The 22,459-nt window shown below is 46.2% G+C and overlaps 1 protein-coding gene across 3 annotated transcripts in view; it reads left to right on the top strand.

The window, feature by feature from the left end:
- LOC118944009 (programmed cell death protein 10) overlaps nucleotides 1-21,886 on the top strand; it is a 39,191-nt gene extending 17,305 nt beyond the window's left edge. The window contains exons 4-8 of one of the 3 annotated variants that reach the window (XR_016491433.1): nucleotides 2,930-3,047; nucleotides 7,603-7,706; nucleotides 16,484-16,562; nucleotides 16,712-16,794; nucleotides 18,835-21,428. Coding sequence is in view for 2 of the 3 variants with exons in the window: in XM_036961134.2 (XP_036817029.2) it covers nucleotides 2,930-3,047; nucleotides 7,603-7,729; nucleotides 16,484-16,562; nucleotides 16,712-16,794; nucleotides 18,835-18,916 (489 nt within the window). In the remaining variant the exon portion in view is untranslated. Of the gene's footprint in view, nucleotides 1-2,929; nucleotides 3,048-7,602; nucleotides 7,730-16,483; nucleotides 16,563-16,711; nucleotides 16,795-18,834 lie in introns of all 3 variants that reach the window. The other 2 variants (XM_036961134.2, XM_090218931.1) reach the window with 2 other exon arrangements.
- The last annotated feature ends 573 nt before the right edge of the window (nucleotides 21,887-22,459 follow it).

Genomic DNA, 22,459 nt, shown 5'->3' with positions numbered 1-22,459 from the left:
CTGATGCTGTGTACTCTGTGGTTGATTAGCAGAGCCTGGTGATGTGTGTTCTGCGGTTGATTAGCAGAGCCTGATGCTGTGTACTCTGTGGTTGATTAGCAGAGCCTGATGCTGTGTACTCTGTGGTTGATTAGCAGAGCCTGATGCTGTGTACTCTGTGGTTGATTAGCAGAGCCTGGTGATGTGTACTCTGGTTGATTAGCAGAGCCTGGTGATGTGTGTTCTGTGGTTGATTAGCAGAGCCTGGTGATGTGTCTCTGTGGTTGATTAGCAGAGCCTGATGCTGTGTGTTCTGCGGTTGATTAGCAGAGCCTGATGCTGTGTACTCTGTGGTTGATTAGCAGAGCCTGGTGATGTGTGTTCTGCGGTTGATTAGCAGAGCCTGATGCTGTGTACTCTGTGGTTGATTAGCAGAGCCTGATGCTGTGTGTTCTGCGGTTGATTAGCAGAGCCTGATGCTGTGTACTCTGTGGTTGATTAGCAGAGCCTGATGCTGTGTGTTCTGCGGTTGATTAGCAGAGCCTGATGCTGTGTGTTCTGTGGTTGATTAGCAGAGCCTGGTGATGTGTACTCTGGTTGATTAGCAGAGCCTGATGCTGTGTACTCTGTGGTTGATTAGCAGAGCCTGGTGATGTGTACTCTGGTTGATTAGCAGAGCCTGATGCTGTGTACTCTGGTTGATTAGCAGAGCCTGATGCTGTGTACTCTGTGGTTGATTAGCAGAGCCTGGTGATGTGTACTCTGGTTGATTAGCAGAGCCTGATGCTGTGTACTCTGGTTGATTAGCAGAGCCTGATGCTGTGTACTCTGTGGTTGATTAGCAGAGCCTGGTGATGTGTACTCTGTGGTTGATTAGCAGAGCCTGATGCTGTGTGTTTTGTGGTTGATTAGCAGAGCCTGATGCTGTGTACTCTGTGGTTGATTAGCAGAGCCTGGTGATGTGTCTCTGTGGTTGATTAGCAGAGCCTGGTGATGTGTCTCTGTGGTTGATTAGCAGAGCCTGGTGATGTGTCTCTGTGGTTGATTAGCAGAGCCTGGTGATGTGTCTCTGTGGTTGATTAGCAGAGCCTGGTGATGTGTGTTCTGCGGTTGATTAGCAGAGCCTGATGCTGTGTACTCTGTGGTTGATTAGCAGAGCCTGATGATGTGTCTCTGTGGTTGATTAGCAGAGCCTGGTGATGTGTCTCTGTGGTTGATTAGCAGAGCCTGGTGATGTGTGTTCTGCGGTTGATTAGCAGAGCCTGGTGATGTGTCTCTGTGGTTGATTAGCAGAGCCTGATGATGTGTACTCTGTGGTTGATTAGCAGAGCCTGATGCTGTGTGTTTTGTGGTTGATTAGCAGAGCCTGATGATGTGTCTCTGTGGTTGATTAGCAGAGCCTGATGATGTGTACTCTGTGGTTGATTAGCAGAGCCTGATGCTGTGTGTTTTGTGGTTGATTAGCAGAGCCTGGTGATGTGTCTCTGTGGTTGATTAGCAGAGCCTGGTGATGTGTCTCTGTGGTTGATTAGCAGAGCCTGATGCTGTGTACTCTGTGGTTGATTAGCAGAGCCTGGTGATGTGTACTCTGTGGTTGATTAGCAGAGCCTGATGCTGTGTACTCTGGTTGATTAGCAGAGCCTGATGCTGTGTGTTTTGTGGTTGATTAGCAGAGCCTGGTGATGTGTACTCTGTGGTTGATTAGCAGAGCCTGATGCTGTGTGTTTTGTGGTTGATTAGCAGAGCCTGGTGATGTGTCTCTGTGGTTGATTAGCAGAGCCTGGTGATGTGTGTTCTGTGGTTGATTAGCAGAGCCTGATGATGTGTACTCTGTGGTTGATTAGCAGAGCCTGATGCTGTGTCTCTGTGGTTGATTAGCAGAGCCTGATGATGTGTCTCTGTGGTTGATTAGCAGAGCCTGATGCTGTGTACTCTGTGGTTGATTAGCAGAGCCTGATGCTGTGTGTTTTGTGGTTGATTAGCAGAGCCTGGTGATGTGTCTCTGTGGTTGATTAGCAGAGCCTGGTGATGTGTGTTCTGTGGTTGATTAGCAGAGCCTGATGATGTGTACTCTGTGGTTGATTAGCAGAGCCTGATGCTGTGTCTCTGTGGTTGATTAGCAGAGCCTGATGATGTGTCTCTGTGGTTGATTAGCAGAGCCTGATGCTGTGTACTCTGTGGTTGATTAGCAGAGCCTGGTGATGTGTCTCTGTGGTTGATTAGCAGAGCCTGGTGATGTGTCTCTGTGGTTGATTAGCAGAGCCTGGTGATGTGTGTTCTGTGGTTGATTAGCAGAGCCTGATGATGTGTACTCTGTGGTTGATTAGCAGAGCCTGATGCTGTGTGTTCTGTGGTTGATTAGCAGAGCCTGATGATGTGTACTCTGTGGTTGATTAGCAGAGCCTGGTGATGTGTGTTCTGTGGTTGATTAGCAGAGCCTGGTGATGTGTGTTCTGTGGTTGATTAGCAGAGCCTGATGATGTGTGTTCTGTGGTTGATTAGCAGAGCCTGATGATGTGTGTTCTGTGGTTGATTAGCAGAGCCTGATGATGTGTGTTCTGTGGTTGATTAGCAGAGCCTGATGCTGTGTGTTCTGTGGTTGATTAGCAGAGCCTGATGTGTCTCTGTGGTTGATTAGCAGAGCCTGGTGATGTGTGTTCTGTGGTTGATTAGCAGAGCCTGATGCTGTGTGTTCTGTGGTTGATTAGCAGAGCCTGATGATGTGTGTTCTGTGGTTGATTAGCAGAGCCTGATGCTGTGTGTTCTCTGGTTGATTAGCAGAGCCTGATGATGTGTACTCTGTGGTTGATTAGCAGAGCCTGATGCTGTGTGTTCTGTGGTTGATTAGCAGAGCCTGATGCTGTGTACTCTGTGGTTGATTAGCAGAGCCTGGTGATGTGTACTCTGGTTGATTAGCAGAGCCTGATGCTGTGTACTCTGTGGTTGTCAGGCTGAGAAGGAGAACCCAGGGCTGACCCAGGACATCATCATGAAGATCCTGGAGAAGAAAGGCGTGGAGGTCAACTTCATCGAGTCACTACTACGCATGGCTGCAGGCGACGTGGAAGGTCTCTCTCTCTTTCTGCGTTTGTCTCTGTCCTCTTGTGTGTCTGTCTGTTCTGCAGTGACTAACCTCATCCAAGAAGACGTTAGGCATTATGCCTCTGTGAACAGTACTGTCTGTCTCCTCATGGAGGCACTGTTTCTCCACAAATTTAACAGCCTCTCCTCCTGTGAGACATTTCCTCCCACCAGGATATAATTTCCTCTCCTGCATGGCCTGATTGATGGTAGTAATGAATTCTTGTGCACAGCTTGAAAAGCTCAGCTATAGTTACACACACACAGTGATGAGAGCGCCCTCGCTCCTGTTTGAATACTAAATATTCAGGGCCTTCAGAAAGTATTCGTACCCCCTGACTTATTCCATATTTTGTTGTTACAGCCTGAATTCAAAATGGATTAAATGTGGGGGGGTTTTCTCACCCATCCACACACAATATCCCACAATGACAAAGGGAAAACATATTTTAGCATATTCATTTCAAATTTATTACAGCCATATCTAATTTACATAAGTATTCACACCCCCGAATCAATACATGTTAGAATCACCTTTGGCAGCCATTGTAGCTGTGAGTCTTTCTGGGTAAGTCTGTAAGAGCTGTGAGTCTTTCTGGGTAAGTCTGTAAGAGCTGTGAGGGTTTCTGGGTAAGTATGTAAGAGCTGTGAGGGTTTCTGGGTAAGTCTGTAAGAGCTGTGAGGGTTTCTGGGTAAGTCTGTAAGAGCTGTGAGGGTTTCTGGGTAAGTCTGTAAGAGCTTTCCACACCTGGATATTTCTTTTAAATGTTTCTAGCTCTGTGAAGTTGATCATTGCCGGACAGTCTTGCCATAGATTTTCAAGTAGATTTAAGTCAAAACTGTAACAAGGCCACTTCGGGAACATTCAAGGTCGTCATGGTAAGCAACTCTAGTGTGTATTTGGCCTTGTGTTTTAGGTTGTTGTCTTGCTGAAAGGTGAATTTGTCTTCCAGTGTCTGTTGCAAAGCAGACTAAACTAGGTTTTCCTCTAGGATTTTTGCCAGTACTTAGCTCTGTTCCATTGTATTTTTATCCTAAAAAACACCCTAGTCCTTGCCGATAACAATCATACCCATAACATGATGATGCCACCACCATGTTTGGAAATATGAAGCAGGGTGCTCAGTGATGTGTTGTTGGATTTGCCACAAACATAACACGTTGTTTTCAGGGCAGTTTTACGTAGTGCGTTGTTGCGAACAGGATGCATGTTTTGGAATATTTGTCTTCTGTACAGGCTTCCCTGTTTTTCAATTAGGTTAGTATTGTGGAGTAACTGCTACCTGTATGTTGTTGATCCCTCCTCAGTTTTCTCCTATCACAGCCATTAAACTCGGAACTATTTTAAGGTCACCGTTGGCTTCATGGTGAAATCCCTGAGCGGTTTCCTTCCTCTCCGGCAACTGAGTTAGGAAGGACGCCTGTATCTTTGTAAGTGATTGGGTGTATTGATACACCATCCAAAGTGTAATTAATAACTTCACCATGCTCAAAGGGATATTTTTTTATTTTATTTACCCATCTACCAATAGGTGCCCTTCTTTGTGAGGCATTGGAAAACCTCCCTGGTCTTTGTGGTTGAATCTTTTGTTTGAAATCCACTGCTTGACTGGGGGACCTTACAATTATCTGTATGTGTGAACTACAGAGATGAGGTGCAGTGTGTATGTGTGGTACAGTGTCTGTATGTGTGAGCTACAGAGATGAGGTACAGTGTGTATGTGTGGTACAGTATCTGTATGTGTGAGCTACAGAGATGAGGTACAGTGTGTATGTGTGGTACAGTATCTGTGTGTGTGAGCTACAGAGATGAGGTACAGTGTGTATGTGTGGTACAGTGTCTGTATGTGTGAACTACAGAGATGAGGTACAGTGTGTATGTGTGGTACAGTGTCTGTATGTGTGAACTACAGAGATGAGGTACAGTGTGTATGTGTGGTACAGTGTCTGTATGTGTGAACTACAGAGATGAGGTACAGTGTGTATGTGTGGTACAGTATCTGTGTGTGTGAGCTACAGAGATGAGGTGCAGTGTGTATGTGTGGTACAGTATCTGTATGTGTGAGCTACAGAGATGAGGTACAGTGTGTATGTGTGGTACAGTATCTGTGTGTGTGAGCTACAGAGATGAGGTACAGTGTGTATGTGTGGTACAGTATCTGTGTGTGAACTACAGAGATGAGGTACAGTGTGTATGTGTGGTACAGTATCTGTATGTGTGAACTACAGAGATGAGGTACAGTGTGTATGTGTGGTACAGTATCTGTATGTGTGAGCTACAGAGATGAGGTACAGTGTGTATGTGTGGTACAGTGTGTATGTGTGGTACAGTATCTGTATGTGTGAACTACAGAGATGAGGTACAGTGTGTATGTGTGGTACAGTGTGTATGTGTGGTACAGTGTGTATGTGTGGTACAGTATCTGTATGTGTGAGCTACAGAGATGAGGTAGTCATTCAGAAGTCATGTTCAACTCTTGTATTGTACGCAGAGTGAGTCCATGACATTTGTATTTGATTGAACCTTTCATTTAACTCGGCAAGTCAGTTAAGAACAAATTCTTATTTACAACGACGGCCTACCGGGGAACAGTGGGTTAACTGCCTTGTTCAGGGGAACAGTGGGTTAACTGCCTTGTTCAGGGGAACAGTGGGTTAACTGCCTTGTTCAGGGGCAGAACATCAGATTTGTACCTTGTCAGCTCGGTGATTCTATCTAGCTTCCTTTTGGTTACTGGCACAACGCTCTAACCACTAGGCTACCTGCCTCCTCAACACTCTAACCACTAGGCTACCTGCCTCCTCTACACTCTAACCACTAGGCTACCTGCCTCCTCTACACTCTAACCACTAGGCTACCTGCCTCCTCAACACTCTAACCACTAGGCTACCTGCCTCCTCAACACTCTAACTACTAGGCTACCTACCACATCTACACTCTAACCACTAGGCTACCTGCCTCCTCTACACTCTAACCACTAGGCTGCATGCCTCCTCTACACTCTAACCACTAGGCTGCATGCCTCCTCTACACTCTAACCACTAGGCTGCCTGCCTCCTCTACACTCTAACCACTAGGCTACCTGCCACCTCTACACTCTGACCACTAGGCTACCTGCCTCCTCTACACTCTGACCACTAGGCTGCCTGCCTCCTCTACACTCTAACCACTAGGCTACCTGCCTCCTCTACACTCTAACCACTAGGCTACCTGCCTCCTCTACACTCTAACCACTAGGCTACCTGCCTCCTCTACACTCTAACCACTAGGCTACCTGCCTCCTCTACACTCTAACCACTAGGCTACCTGCCACCTCTACACTCTAACCACTAGGCTACCTGCCTCCTCTACACTCTAACCTCTAGGCTACTTGCCTCCTCTACACTCTAACCACTAGGCTACCTACCTCCTCTACACTCTAACCACTAGGCTACTTGCCTCCTCTACACTCTAACCACTAGACTACCTGCCTCCTCTACACTCTAACCACTAGGCTACTTGCCTCCTCTACACTCTAACCACTAGGTTACCTGCCTCCTCTACACTCAAATCAAATCAAATGTATTTATATAGCCCTTCGTACATCAGCTGATATCTCAAAGTGCTGTACAGAAACCCAGCCTAAAACCCCAAACTGCAAGCAATGCAGGTGTAGAAGCACGGTGGCTAGGAAAAACTCCCTAGAAAGGCCAAAACCTAGGAAGAAACCTAGAGAGGAACCAGGCTATGTGGGGTGGCCAGTCCTCTTCTGGCTGTGCCGGGTGGAAAAAAAAAAAAAACATAACTCCACTTTGACATTTTGGGGTATTGTGTGTCCATTTTAAATGTAATATGTAACAACAACAATGTGGAAAATGTCAAAGGGTTTGGACACTTTCTGAAGACTGTACTTCCTGCTTTTAGCCAGGCTACACTACAGCGTTACCTCTCTCTAACTTTCCCCTCACAGTCACAGTACTTCCTGCTTTTAGCCAGGCTACACTACAGTGTTACCTCTCTCTAACTTTCCCCTCACAGTCACAGTACTTCCTGCTTTTAGCCAGGCTACACTACAGTGTTACCTCTCTCTAACTTTCCCCTCACAGTCACAGTACTTCCTGCTTTTAGCCAGGCTACACTACAGTGTTACCTCTCTCTAACTTTCCCCTCACAGTCACAGTACTTCCTGCTTTTAGCCAGGCTACACTACAGCGTTACCTCTCTCTAACTTTCCCCACAGTCACAGTACTCTGCTCACACACACACACACACACACAGTCACACACACAGTCACAGTACTCTGCTCTCACACACACACACAGTCACAGTACTCTGCTCTCTCACACACACACACACACACAGTCACACACACAGTCACAGTACTCTGCTCTCTCACACACACACACACAGTCACAGTACTCTGCTCACACACACAGATGGCTCTCTGAGTGGGGCTGTTCTGTTACTGCCTCTGGAATGCTCTCTCTACATTCCACCACCACCTTGTTGACCTGTCTCCATGGTGACTCAGGCTGTCTCTGTGTGTGTGTGTGTGTGTGTAGAGTTCATGATTGACAGGCCTGAGCAGGAGTTCCAGGACTTGAATGACAAGGCCCGGGCACTCAAACACATCCTCAGCAAGATCCCGGATGAAATCAACGACAGAGTACGCTTCTTACAGACCATCAAGTCAGTACACATGCATGCATATACACACACGAGCTCGGAGACCTCCCAGTACACCGTCTGTGGCGTCATTCACACTTCTCAAGCACACGTTCTCTTGTTTCCATTTACAGTACCAGTCAAAAGTTTGGACTCACCTACTCATTCAAGGGTTTTTATTTGATTTATTTTTGACTATTTTCTACATTGTAGAATAATAGTGAAGACATCAAAACTATGAAATAACACAGCATGTTTATATTTTTTAGATTCTTCATAGTAGCCACCCTTTGCCTTGATGACACACTTGGCATTCGCTCAACCAGATTTTTATATTACCTTTATTTAACTAGGCAAGTCAGTTAAGAACAAATTCTTATTTACAATGACGGCCTTGGAACAGTGGGTTAACTACCTGTTCAGGGGCAGAATGACCTATTTTTACCTTGTCAGCTCGGGGGATTCCATCTAGCAACCTTTCGGTTACTGGCCCAATGCTCTAACCACTAGGCTACCTGCCACCTTTACACTCTAACCACTAAGCTACCTGCCTCCTCTACACTCTAACCACTAGGCTACCTGCCTCCTCTACACTCTAACCACTAGGCTACCTGCCTCCTCTACACTCTAACCTCTAGGCTACCTGCCTCCTCTACACTCTAACCACTAGGCTACCTGGCTCCTCTACACTCTAACCACTAGGCTACCTGCCTCCTCTACACTCTAACCACTAGGCTACCTACCTCCTCTACACTCTAACCACTAGGCTACCTACCTCCTCTACACTCTAACCACTAGGTTACCTGCCTCCTCTACACTCTAACCACTAGGCCACCTGACTCCTCTACACTCTAACCACTAGGCTACCTGACTCCTCTACACTCTAACCACTAGGTTACCTGCCTCCTCTACACTCTAACCACTAGGTTACCTGGCTCCTCTACACTCTAACCACTAGGCTACCTGGCTCCTCTACACTCTAACCACTAGGTTACCTGGCTCCTCTACACTCTAACCACTAGGCTACCTGCCTCCTCTACACTCAAACCACTAGGCTACCTGCCTCCTCTACACTCTAACCACTAGGCCACCTGACTCCTCTACACTCTAACCACTAGGTTACCTGCCTCCTCTACACTCTAACCACTAGGTTACCTGGCTCCTCTACACTCTAACCACTAGGCTACCTGCCTCCTCTACACTCTAACCACTAGGCTACCTGCCTCCTCTACACTCTAACCACTAGGCTACCTGCCCAACTTCCTGAGGTAGTCACCTGAAATGCATTGTAATTAACAGGTGTGCCATGTTAAAAGTTAATTTGTGGAACTTTGAACGGTTCTTCAAGTGCAGTTGCAAAAACCATCAGGCGCTACGATGAAACTGTCTCTCATGAGGACCGCCACAGGAAAGGAAGATCCAGAGTTACCTCTGCTGTGATGAAACTGGCTCTCATGAGGACCGCCACAGGAAAGGAAGACCCAGAGTTACCTCTGCTGTGATGAAACTGTCTCCCATGTGGACCGCCACAGGACAGGAAGACCCAGACTTACCTCTGCTTTTAGAGGATAAGTTCATTAGAGTTAACTGTCTCTCATGAGGACCGCCACAGGAAAGGAAGACCCAGAGTTACCTCTGCTGCAGAGGATAAGTTCATTAGAGTTAACTGTCTCTCATGAGGACCGCCACGGGAAAGGAAGACCCAGAGTTACCTCTGCTTTTAGAGGATACATTCATTAGAGTTAACTGTCTCTCATGAGGACCGCCACAGGACAGGAAGACCCAGAGTTACCTCTGCTTTTAGAGGATACATTCATTAGAGTTAACTGTCTCTCATGAGGACCGCCACAGGAAAGGAAGACCCAGAGTTACCTCTGCTGCAGAGGATGAGTTCATTAGAGTTAACTGTCTCTCATGAGGACCGCCACAGGACAGGAAGACCCAGAGTTACCTCTGCTTTTAGAGGATACATTCATTAGAGTTAACTGTCTCTCATGAGGACCGCTACAGGACAGGAAGACCCAGAGTTACCTCTGCTTTTAGAGGATACATTCATTAGAGTTAACTGTCTCTCATGAGGACCGCCACAGGACAGGAAGACCCAGAGTTACCTCTGCTGCAGAGGATAAGTTCATTAGAGTTAACTGTCTCTCATGAGGACCGCCACAGGACAGGAAGACCCAGAGTTACCTCTGCTTTTAGAGGATACATTCATTAGAGTTAACTGTCTCTCATGAGGACCGCCACAGGACAGGAAGACCCAGAGTTACCTCTGCTTTTAGAGGATACGTTCATTAGAGTTAACTGTCTCTCATGAGGACCGCCACAGGACAGGAAGACCCAGAGTTACCTCTGCTGTGATGAAACTGTCTCCCATGTGGACCGCCACAGGACAGGAAGACCCAGACTTACCTCTGCTGCAGAGGATAAGTTCATTAGAGTTAACTGTCTCTCATGAGGACCGCCACAGGACAGGAAGACCCAGAGTTACCTCTGCTGCAGAGGATAAGTTCATTAGAGTTAACTGTCTCTCATGGGGACCGCCACGGGAAAGGAAGACCCAGAGTTACCTCTGCTTTTAGAGGATACATTCATTAGAGTTAACTGTCTCTCATGAGGACCGCTACAGGACAGGAAGACCCAGAGTTACCTCTGCTGCAGAGGATACGTTCATTAGAGTTAACTGTCTCTCATGAGGACCGCCACAGGAAAGGAAGACCCAGAGTTACCTCTGCTGCAGAGGATACATTCATTAGAGTTAACTGTCTCTCATGTGGACCGCCACAGGACAGGAAGACCCAGACTTACCTCTGCTTTTAGAGGATAAGTTCATTAGAGTTAACTGTCTCTCATGAGGACCGCTACAGGAAAGGAAGACCCAGAGTTACCTCTGCTGCAGAGGATACATTCATTAGAGTTAACTGTCTCTCATGTGGACCGCCACAGGACAGGAAGACCCAGAGTTACCTCTGCTTTTAGAGGATAAGTTCATTAGAGTTAACTGTCTCTCATGAGGACCGCTACAGGAAAGGAAGACCCAGAGTTACCTCTGCTGCAGAGGATAAGTTCATTAGAGTTAACTGTCTCTCATGAGGACCGCCACAGGACAGGAAGACCCAGAGTTACCTCTGCTTTTAGAGGATAAGTTCATTAGAGTTAACTGTCTCTCATGAGGACCGCTACAGGAAAGGAAGACCCAGAGTTACCTCTGCTGCAGAGGATAAGTTCATTAGAGTTAACTGTCTCTCATGAGGACCGCTACAGGAAAGGAAGACCCAGAGTTACCTCTGCTTTTAGAGGATACATTCATTAGAGTTAACTGTCTCTCATGAGGACCGCTACAGGAAAGGAAGACCCAGAGTTACCTCTGCTGTGATGAAACTGTCTCCCATGTGGACCGCCACAGGACAGGAAGACCCAGACTTACCTCTGCTGCAGAGGATAAGTTCATTAGAGTTAACTGTCTCTCATGAGGACTGCCACGGGACAGGAAGACCCAGAGTTACCTCTGCTGCAGAGGATAAGTTCATTAGAGTTAACTGTCTCTCATGAGGACCGCCACAGGACAGGAAGACCCAGAGTTACCTCTGCTGCAGAAGATGAGTTCATTAGAGTTAACTGTCTCTCATGAGGACCGCTACAGGACAGGAAGACCCAGAGTTACCTCTGCTGCAGAGGATACATTCATTAGAGTTAACTGTCTCTCATGAGGACCGCCACAGGACAGGAAGACCCAGAGTTACCTCTGCTGCAGAGGATAAGTTCATTAGAGTTAACTGTCTCTCATGAGGACCGCTACAGGACAGGAAGACCCAGAGTTACCTCTGCTGCAGAGGATAAGTTCATTAGAGTTAACTGTCTCTCATGAGAACCGCCACAGGACAGGAAGACCCAGAGTTACCTCTGCTTTTAGAGGATACATTCATTAGAGTTAACTGTCTCTCATGAGAACCGCCACAGGACAGGAAGACCCAGAGTTACCTCTGCTTTTAGAGGATACATTCATTAGAGTTAACTGTCTCTCATGAGGACCGCCACAGGACAGGAAGACCCAGAGATACCTCTGCTTTTAGAGGATGTATTCATTAGAGTTAACTGTCTCTCATGAGGACCGCTACAGGACAGGAAGACCCAGAGTTACCTCTGCTGTGATGAAACTGTCTCCCATGTGGACCGCCACAGGACAGGAAGACCCAGACTTACCTCTGCTTTTAGAGGATAAGTTCATTAGAGTTAACTGTCTCTCATGAGGACCGCCACAGGACAGGAAGACCCAGTGTTACCTCTGCTTTTAGAGGATAAGTTCATTAGAGTTAACTGTCTCTCATGAGGACCGCCACAGGACAGGAAGACCCAGAGTTACCTCTGCTGCAGAGGATAAGTTCATTAGAGTTAACTGTCTCTCATGAGGACCGCCACAGGACAGGAAGACCCAGAGTTACCTCTGCTGCAGAGGATAAGTTCATTAGAGTTAACTGTCTCTCATGAGGACCGCTACAGGACAGGAAGACCCAGAGTTACCTCTGCTGCAGAGGATAAGTTCATTAGAGTTAACTGTCTCTCATGAGGACCGCCACAGGAAAGGAAGATCCAGAGTTACCTCTGCTGTGATGAAACTGGCTCTCATGAGGACCGCCACAGGAAAGGAAGACCCAGAGTTACCTCTGCTGTGATGAAACTGTCTCCCATGTGGACCGCCACAGGACAGGAAGACCCAGAGTTACCTCTGCTTTTAGAGGATAAGTTCATTAGAGTTAACTGTCTCTCATGAGGACCGCCACAGGACAGGAAGACCCAGAGTTACCTCTGCTGCAGAGGATAAGTTCATTAGAGTTAACTGTCTCTCATGAGGACCGCCACGGGAAAGGAAGACCCAGAGTTACCTCTGCTTTTAGAGGATAAGTTCATTAGAGTTACCAGCCCCAGAAATTGCAGGCCAAATAAATGCTTCACAGAGTTCAAGTAACAGACACGTCTCAACATCAACTGTTCAGAGGAGACTGTGTGAATCAGGCCTTCATTGCCAAATTGCTGCAAAGAAACCACTACTAAAGGACACCAATAAGAAGAAGAGACTTGCTTGGGCCAAGAAACACGAGAATGGACATTAGACCGATGGAAATCTGTCCTTTGGTCTGATGAGTCCAAATGTGTGATTTTTTTAGTTCCAACTGTCTTTCTGAGACACAGAGTAGGTGAACGGATGATCTCTGCATGTGTGGTTCCCACCGTGAAGCATGGAGGAGGAGGTGGGATGGTGTGGGGATGCTTTGCTGGTGACACTGTCAGTGTCAAGGCATTCTGCAGCGATACGCCATCCCATCTGGTTTCCGCTTACTGGGACTATCATTTGTTTTTCAACAGGACAAGGGCCCAACACACCTCCAGGCAGCGTAAGGGCTATTTGACCAAGAAGAAGAATGATGGAGTGCTGCATCAGATGACCTAGCCTCCACAATCACCTGACCTCAACCCAATTGAGATGGTTTGGTATGAGTTAGACCGCAGAGTGAAGGAAAAGCAGCCAACAAGTGCTTAACATATGTGCCAACTCCTTCAAGACTGTTGGAAAAAGCATTCCTCATGAAGCTGGTTGAGAGAATGTCAAGAGTGTGCAAAGCTGTCAAGGCAAAGGGCAGCTACTTTGAAGAGTCTCAATTATAAAATATATTTTGATTTAACAACTTTTTTGGTTACTACATGATTCCTTATTTACTAACTAAATAATCACATAAATACATAACAAACAGTAGACTTGGTTACTAACACAATGCATTGATAAGTCCCTAGTGGGCTAAACCGGTATGACGGCTTGGTAGACAATGGAAAGGGGGTGGGGACAGAAAGAGCAGGAGAGACAAAATGGATTCACTACACACAGTTGATAATTCTATTCATTGAAATGCTAATCCTTTGCACATGAATGGCTTCTCATTCGAAAATAATTGCAACGTATATATTTACGCCCGTATGTCGTTGTTGTCTTCTGTGTTGGAATCGCTGGTCCGTCTGCTGGAGAGTCAGGTTCATCAGAGAGTCTCTGGGTAACTTCCCCAGAAGTCACCATGTCTTCTCTGTTAGAATCTGGTCCATCTGCTGGAGAGTCAGTTCATCAGAGAGTCTCTGGTTAACTTCCCCAGAAGTCACAATGTCTTCTCTGTTGGAATCTGGTCCGTCAGCTGGAGAGTCAGTTCATCAGAGAGTCTCTGGTTAACTTCCCCAGGAGTCACCATGTCTTTCGTAGTTGTCGCTTGCTCAGCGGCTCTGGGTGGTGTCTGTTGTAATGGATACGTCAGGCGTACAGATGTTTGTTGCGTAGAAGAGATGCTTCCGCGGTTGTCAGTATTCTCGTACTAGATTTACGTAATTTCCGGCTGCAGACCAGTAATTCTACGTCTAGGATTTGCTCTTATTCTGTAGTGATCGATAGTCTCAGAGTTTTACCATTTGCAGCCTTGTAGCCAACACTACCCACTGTATGGTATCCATGGCCTATAGAGTGGTCGTTATTAACCATTTCACGTATAGCGTTAGCTGCATGTTTTCTAGTCTAATGGTCTATAGAATTGTAGCCATTCCGACATGGGCACTCCGTCCCAGCGTTCTCTGACTTTATGTACATTTTGTAAGAAGGGGTTTTATACTGGTGACACTGTCAGTGTCAAGGCAAAAAAAAGGGCAATTCCATGACGCCTGATGTAATGTCTGGCTCACGGAGGTGTGGCCACTGACTAGTTAAACATTTTATATGAAAATCCATACTCTCATTTAGAAGGCTAACATCGCATTACATCTTTCCACAAATAGTTTAATATTTACTCATTCATTTTATCCAACATCTAGATGTACATTTGATGATTGAAAAGTGTACACAGAGACACAGTAATGAGGGTTTCCTGTCCTTCTTGAGATCACCAAATGAAACACACTTAACATGACTGTCCCTTAAGTGTCCATGGACCACTCCCACGTTCTCAAAAATAGAAATATTGTTTAATCCTTCTCTTTAGGAGTTTCTAATGAGAGGGAGAGAGGGGGAGGCCCACCCGGGGGGGGACCCACCCAGAAGGCCACGCCGTGACAACTATTATTCTACAATGTAGAAAATAGTAAAAATAAAGAAAAACCCTTGAATGAGTAGGTGTGTCCAAACTTTTGACGTGCTGTACTTTCCAATGTAACACTGTCTCAACTTAGTACACACACACACAGGCCTACAGAATTATTCTCCCACACACTTATTCTTTCATGGGTTGTTTCTGTCTTGGCTCACTTTTTGAGTTTTCTCATTCAATTTGTGTTGAGTCACTCTCCTAAGTAACTTACTCAGTGGAAGATTTAGAAAAAAGTATATTTGGAACAAAGATGAAAAACGTTTCCCCCATTTGGTTTATGAAACTGCAGTATTTAAACGTGAAGGGGGAAGAGGACGGAAAGAGTGAATACGAGGTTCTAGGGAGGAGGGAGTGGGGGATGGATGGAAGGTAAAGGAGTGAGATGTGAGATGGTTCAGGATGTCTGACTGCCGTTGGACTAAGAAGCAGTAAGAGTTGAGATGGTTCAGGATGTCTGACTGCTGTTGGACTAAGAAGCAGTAAGAGTTGAGATGGTTCAGGATGTCTGACTGCCGTTGGACTAAGAAGCAGTAAGAGTTGAGATGGTTCAGGATGTCTGACTGCTGTTGGACTAAGGAGTAAGGGTTGAGATGGTTCAGGATGTCTGACTGCCGTTGGACTAAGAAGGAGTAAGGGTTGAGATGGTTCAGGATGTCTGACTGCCGTTGGACTAAGATAAGAAGCAGTAAGAGTTGAGATGGTTCAGGATGTCTGACTGCCGTTGGACTAAGAAGGAGTAAGGGTTGAGATGGTTCAGGAAGTCTGACTGCCGTTGGACTAAGATAAGAAGCAGTAAGAGTTGAGATGGTTCAGGATGTCTGACTGCCGTTGGACTAAGAAGGAGTAAGGGTTGAGATGGTTCAGGATGTCTGACTGCCGTTGGACTAAGATAAGAAGCAGTAAGAGTTGAGATGGTTCAGGATGTCTGACTGCCGTTGGACTAAGAAGGAGTAAGGGTTGAGATGGTTCAGGAAGTCTGACTGCCGTTGGACTAAGATAAGAAGCAGTAAGAGTTGAGATGGTTCAGGATGTCTGACTGCCGTTGGACTAAGAAGGAGTAAGGGTTGAGATGGTTCAGGATGTCTGACTGCTGTTGGCCTAAGAAGCAGTAAGAGTTGAGATGGTTCAGGATGTCTGACTGCTGTTGGCCTAAGAAGCAGTAAGAGTTGAGATGGTTCAGGATGTCTGACTGCTGTTGGACTAAGAAGGAGTAAGAGTTGAGATGGTTCAGGATGTCTGACTGCTGTTGGACTAAGAAGGAGTAAGAGTTGAGATGGTTCAGGATGTCTGACTTCTGTTGGAGTAAGGGTTGAGATGGTTCAGGATGTCTGACTGCTGTTGGACTAAGAAGCAGTAAGAGTTGAGATGGTTCAGGATGTCTGACTGCTGTTGGACTAAGAAGCAGTAAGAGTTGAGATGGTTCAGGATGTCTGACTGCTGTTGGACTAAGAAGCAGTAAGAGTTGTGATGGTTCAGGATGTCTGACTGCTGTTGGACTAAGAAGCAGTAAGAGTTGTGATGGTTCAGGATGTCTGACTGCCGTTGGACTAAGAAGCAGTAAGGGTTGAGATGGTTCAGGATGTCTGACTGCTGTTGGACTAAGAAGCAGTAAGGGTTGAGATGGTTCAGGATGTCTGACTGCTGTTGGACTCCTTGTCCACAGAGATATCGCTAGCGCCATAAAGGAACTCCTGGACACGGTCAACACTGTCTTCCGAAAATACCAGTACCAGAACCGACGGGTGAGAACACACACACACACACACACACACAGTCCAATTAAGACATCTGTTATTTTCATTCTCCCTCAGCTATCAGCAGAGTTTCAGACGTTGTGTTTTTTTCCTCTGTTATCGTCTGAAAGAGTAAAACGCCTCTGCTGTTTTCCCAGGCACTGGAACACCAAAAGAAAGAGTTTGTGAAATACTCCAAGAGCTTCAGCGACACACTTAAAACCTACTTCAAAGATGGAAAGTAAGAACCTCATCACATCCTCCATGTTTCTACCCTGCTGTTCTCTTCCATGGCCCGTACAATATATCACCCATACATACGGGTTTACATCTGACCCGTACAATATATCACCCATACTGGTTTACATCTGGCCCGTACAATATATCACCCATACATACGGGTTTACATCTGGCCCGTACAATATATCACCCATACATACGGGTTTACATCTGGCCCGTACAATATATCACCCATACATACGGGTTTACATCTGGCCCGTACAATATATCACCCATACTGGTTTACATCTGACCCGTACAATATATCACCCATACTGGTTTACATCTGGCCCCTACAATATATCACCCATACAGGTTTACATCTGGCCCGTACAATATATCACCCATACTGGTTTACATCTGGCCCCTACAATATATCACCCATACGGGTTTACATCTGGCCCCTACAATATATCACCCATACTGGTTTACATCTGGCCCCTACAATATATCACCCATACAGGTTTACATCTGGCCCGTACAATATATCACCCATACAGGTTTACATCTGACCCGTACAATATATCACCCATACTGGTTTACATCTGGCCCCTACAATATATCACCCATACATACGGGTTTACATCTGACCCGTACAATATATCATCCATACTGGTTTACATCTGGCCCCTACAATATATCACCCATACTGGTTTATATCTGACCCCTACAATATATCACCCATACTGGTTTACATCTGGCCCGTACAATATATCACCCATACGGGTTTACATCTGACCCGTACAATATATCACCCATACTGGTTTACAGCCCAACGCTAGTCCTCCAGTCCTCCCAAAAGCCCAACTCCAGTTCCTCCCAAAAGCCCAACTCCAGTTCCTCCCAAAAGCCCAACTCCAGTTCCTCCCAAAAGCCCAACTCCAGTTCCTCCCAAAAGCCCAACTCCAGTCCCTCCCAACAGCCCAACTCCAGTCCCTCCCAACAGCCCAACTCCAGTTCCTCCCAACAGCCCAACTCCAGTTCCTCCCAACAGCCCAACTCCAGTTCCTCCCAACAGCCCAACTCCAGTTCCTCCCAACAGCCCAACTCCAGTTCCTCCCAACAGCCCAATGACAGAAGAGAGGGGCTGGAATCCTCGGTTACTGCAGATGGGGTATTTTGGTTCCCATGTCTGTATTGAGTTCAATGCTAACGCAGGCCTCCACCGGTATTCCAGCTGAACGCATGCTATTCATAGAGCCAAAGGATTCTCTATTCATCATCAAGCAAAGAGCATTTGAAATGCACTGTACTGCTACCTAGTAGCCTATATTCATTGCCAGATAGACATTTTGCTTTACTGTCTAGGGGGCTGTCCATGGTGCTGATAAGGGTCTGTCTAGGGGGCTGTCTAGGGGGCTGTCCATGGTGCTGATAAGGGGCTGTCTAGGGGGCTGTCTAGGGGGCTGTCCATGGTGCTGATAAGGGGCTGTCTAGGGGGCTGTCTAGGGGGCTGATAAGGGGCTGTCCATGGTGCTGATAAGGGGCTGTCTAGGGGGCTGTCCATGGTGCTGATAAGGGGCTGTCCATGGTGCTGATAAGGGGCTGTCTAGGGGGCTGTCCATGGTGCTGATAAGGGGCTGTCTAGGGGGCTGTCCATGGTGCTGATAAGGGGCTGTCCATGGTGCTGATAAAGCACAGCGGAGTTGGATTACACATTTCACGTCAACCTGTCACTTCAAAAGCACCCAATGGTCGTTTGTCTCATCTTTTTGACTTGATTTATTGTCTTATAGTGTGATGTAAGCAGAATTCAATATCATTCTTTGTTTATTGTGATCTGGTGCACTGCTTAGTAGAACATGTGACTGTGTGGCAGTAATGATAGTTGTTGTTTTCAGGGTGGTTTAATATGACCCATTGTGAAATCACATTTAGGGTTGATTCTCTGAAGCCTGACATTTTCACAGATCAAAGCACCGTATCAATCCCAGCGTACCATGGTTTCCTGTGACTGACACTGCCTTCCATGTGTATCCCTCTCTGTCCCGCTTGTTTCCAGGGCGATAAACGTGTTTGTCAGCGCGAACAGGCTCATCCACCAAACCAACCTAATACTGCAGACCTTCAAGACCGTGACATAGACTGGGGTTAACCACACCAGCCCAGGCTTTTATCAGAGGACAGGAAACCCTTTATGTGTAAAATGTTCAGATTCTGTTTCTGGGACTGTATCATTTATAAGTCTTGCTTCAAGAGGGAGATCATTTAGAGTTGCAGGCGGCCAGATTATAATTAAATTGCCAGAGATTTTCTTTTCATTTTTTTTAATTGTAATTTTTTCCACCAGGATCATGCTATCTCCACAGAGCATCTAATGTCATGCTATCTCCACAGAGCATCTAATGTCATGCTATCTCCACAGAGCATCTCATGTCATGCTATCTCCACAGAGCATCTCATGTCATGCTATCTCCACAGAGCATCTCATGTCATGCTATCTCCACAGAGCATCTCATGTCATGCTATCGCCACAGAGCATCTCATGTCATGCTATCTCCACAGAGCATGTCATGTCATGCTATCTCCACAGAGCATCTCATGTCATGCTATCTCCACAGAGCATCTCATGTCATGCTATCTCCACAGAGCATCTCATGTCATGCTATCTCCACAGAGCATCTAATGTCATGCTATCTCCACAGAGCATCTCATGTCATGCTATCTCCACAGAGCATCTCATGTCATGCTATCTCCACAGAGCATCTCATGTCATGCTATCTCCACAGAGCATCTCATGTCATGCTATCGCCACAGAGCATCTCATGTCATGCTATCTCCACAGAGCATGTCATGTCATGCTATCTCCACAGAGCATGTCATGTCATGCTATCTCCACAGAGCATGTCATGTCATGCTATCTCCACAGAGCATGTCATGTCATGCTATCTCCACAGAGCATGTCATGCTATCTCCACAGAGCATGTCATGCTATCTCCACAGAGCATGTCATGCTATCTCCACAGAGCATGTCATGCTATCTCCACAGAGCATGTCATGCTATCTCCACAGAGCATGTCATGTCATGCTATCTCCACAGAGCATGTCATGTCATGCTATCTCCACAGAGCATGTCATGTCATGCTATCTCCACAGAGCATGTCATGTCATGCTATCTCCACAGAGCATGTCATGTCATGCTATCTCCACAGAGCATGTCATGTCATGCTATCTCCACAGAGCATGTCATGTCATGCTATCTCCACAGAGCATGTCATGTCATGCTATCTCCACAGAGCATGTCATGTCATGCTATCTCCACAGAGCATGTCATGTCATGCTATCTCCACAGAGCATGTCATGTCATGCTATCTCCACAGAGCATGTCATGTCATGCTATCTCCACAGAGCATGTCATGTCATGCTATCTCCACAGAGCATGTCATGTCATGCTATCTCCACAGAGCATGTCATGTCATGCTATCTCCACAGAGCATCTCATGTCATGCTATCTCCACAGAGCATGTCATGTCATGCTATCGCCACAGAGCATGTCATGTCATGCTATCGCCACAGAGCATGTCATGTCATGCTATCTCCACAGAGCATGTCATGTCATGCTATCTCCACAGAGCATGTCATGTCATGCTATCTCCACAGAGCATGTCATGTCATGCTATCTCCACAGAGCATGTCATGTCATGCTATCTCCACAGAGCATGTCATGTCATGCTATCTCCACAGAGCATCTCATGTCATGCTATCTCCACAGAGCATGTCATGTCATGCTATCTCCACAGAGCATGTCATGTCATGCTATCTCCACAGAGCATGTCATGTCATGCTATCGCCACAGAGCATGTCATGTCATGCTATCGCCACAGAGCATCTCATGTCATGCTATCGCCACAGAGCATCTCATGTCATGCTATCGCCACAGAGCATCTCATGTCATGCTATCTCCACAGAGCATCTCATGTCATGCTATCTCCACAGAGCATGTCATGTCATGCTATCTCCACAGAGCATGTCATGTCATGCTATCTCCACAGAGCATCTCATGTCATGCTATCTCCACAGAGCATCTCATGTCATGCTATCTCCACAGAGCATCTCATGTCATGCTATCTCCACAGAGCATGTCATGTCATGCTATCGCCACAGAGCATCTCATGTCATGCTATCGCCACAGAGTATCTCATGTCATGCTATCTCCACAGAGCATGTCATGTCATGCTATCTCCACAGAGCATCTTATGTTAAAGATCCTCTCATTTATTTTACTTGCTCTCACTTTGTCCATGTGGAAGCCAAAAGACGAGGCCTTAACGTGGCCATGTAGTCATTCCTTAACGGATGCTAAATGGTTCATATGGGGGATGGTTTCTGTGTTTTGAAAGTTACATATCTTGAAAACTTGATTGCTGTTGCTATGTCAACAATGGACTAATGAAACAAATACCAAAATATGTTTTTTGGGTGGAGTTGTCCTTTAAGCCAGGTGTAAATACAGGCACTTCTGCTTTTTTCACATTCTAACTTGAACAATGAGACATGATGATGATTATGATGATGGTTCAAGTTGTATATTTAACAGCTATTTGGTTGCAAAATGTTAAAATAAATAGTTTAAACATTTTGGAAAGATTTTAAAAAGGGTATTTTATTTTGCCTTTGTCATTTCCCATGTAAAATAGGTATTTATTTCTTCCCTGTGTGACAGTGGATTTGCCATGGTGGAATTAAGAAGCTATTCTTGGTCTCTACCTGTTTCCATCAGTCTGTTAATCCCATTCTGAAAGCGTTAATTCTTAAACGTTTATTATTGAAATCACTGAGACCTCATTTCTGATCCTGCCGCTGTTGATGACGGCGTTTATCAGCTCATTCAGAGACGCTAGAGTGTGTGTGTGTGTGTGTGTGTGTGTGTAAAATGATTCCCAAGAGAGTATATCTCAGTGTTTCATTTGACTATGTTAGGTGTAAAACTGTTAAATGAGCAGCTGGACATTTAGGGTGTGTGTGTGTGTGTTCACATTCACCATTAGGAGGGGTAGGGGGTGTAACAAAGGGATTTGGAAACTCATAAAAGTAAACTGTTCTCTCCGCCTCCATCTTGTGTGTTTTCGTAGGTGTCTGTGCATGTGTTGGAGTGATTAAAGCAATTGGTGAAGTTACTGTGTTGCTATGCTGAACATGTTACTGTGTGGGGGGGGGGGGGGCATTGTGAATAGACCACAGAAACTGCCTGCTGGACACACGAACACAAGCCTCACTCGGTTGTTGCCAGGAGACATTAGCTCCAGGCTTTGAGAGATGGGCATAATAAAATAATAGTGGAGGGTTTATTTGCCACTGTTATGGCTACTGGTGGCAGTGACTGTTTTACAGTACTGGAAGATTGCCCTTATTTTACCAGGTAAGTTGACTGAGAACACGTTCTCATTTACAGCAACAACCTGGGGAATAGTTACAGGGGAGAAGAATGAGCCAATTGGAAGCTGGGGATAATTAGGTGTCCAGGATGGTATGAGGACCAGATTGGGAATTTAGCCGGGACATGTTAACGCCCCTACTCTTACGATGAGGGCCATGGGCACTTTCGATCAGAGAGTCAGCACACCCGAGGAAAGAGTGCCTACCTACTGGCCCTCCAACACCACTTCCAGCAGCATCTGGTCTCCCAT

This window comes from Oncorhynchus mykiss, chromosome 24 (assembly GCF_057628025.1).
Source record: "Oncorhynchus mykiss isolate SJ-2025 chromosome 24, ASM5762802v1, whole genome shotgun sequence".
NCBI classification, from domain to species: Eukaryota; Metazoa; Chordata; class Actinopteri; order Salmoniformes; family Salmonidae; genus Oncorhynchus; species Oncorhynchus mykiss.
Note: the sequence above shows the minus strand (reverse complement) of the source record. Positions and strands in the feature narration are given on the sequence as shown.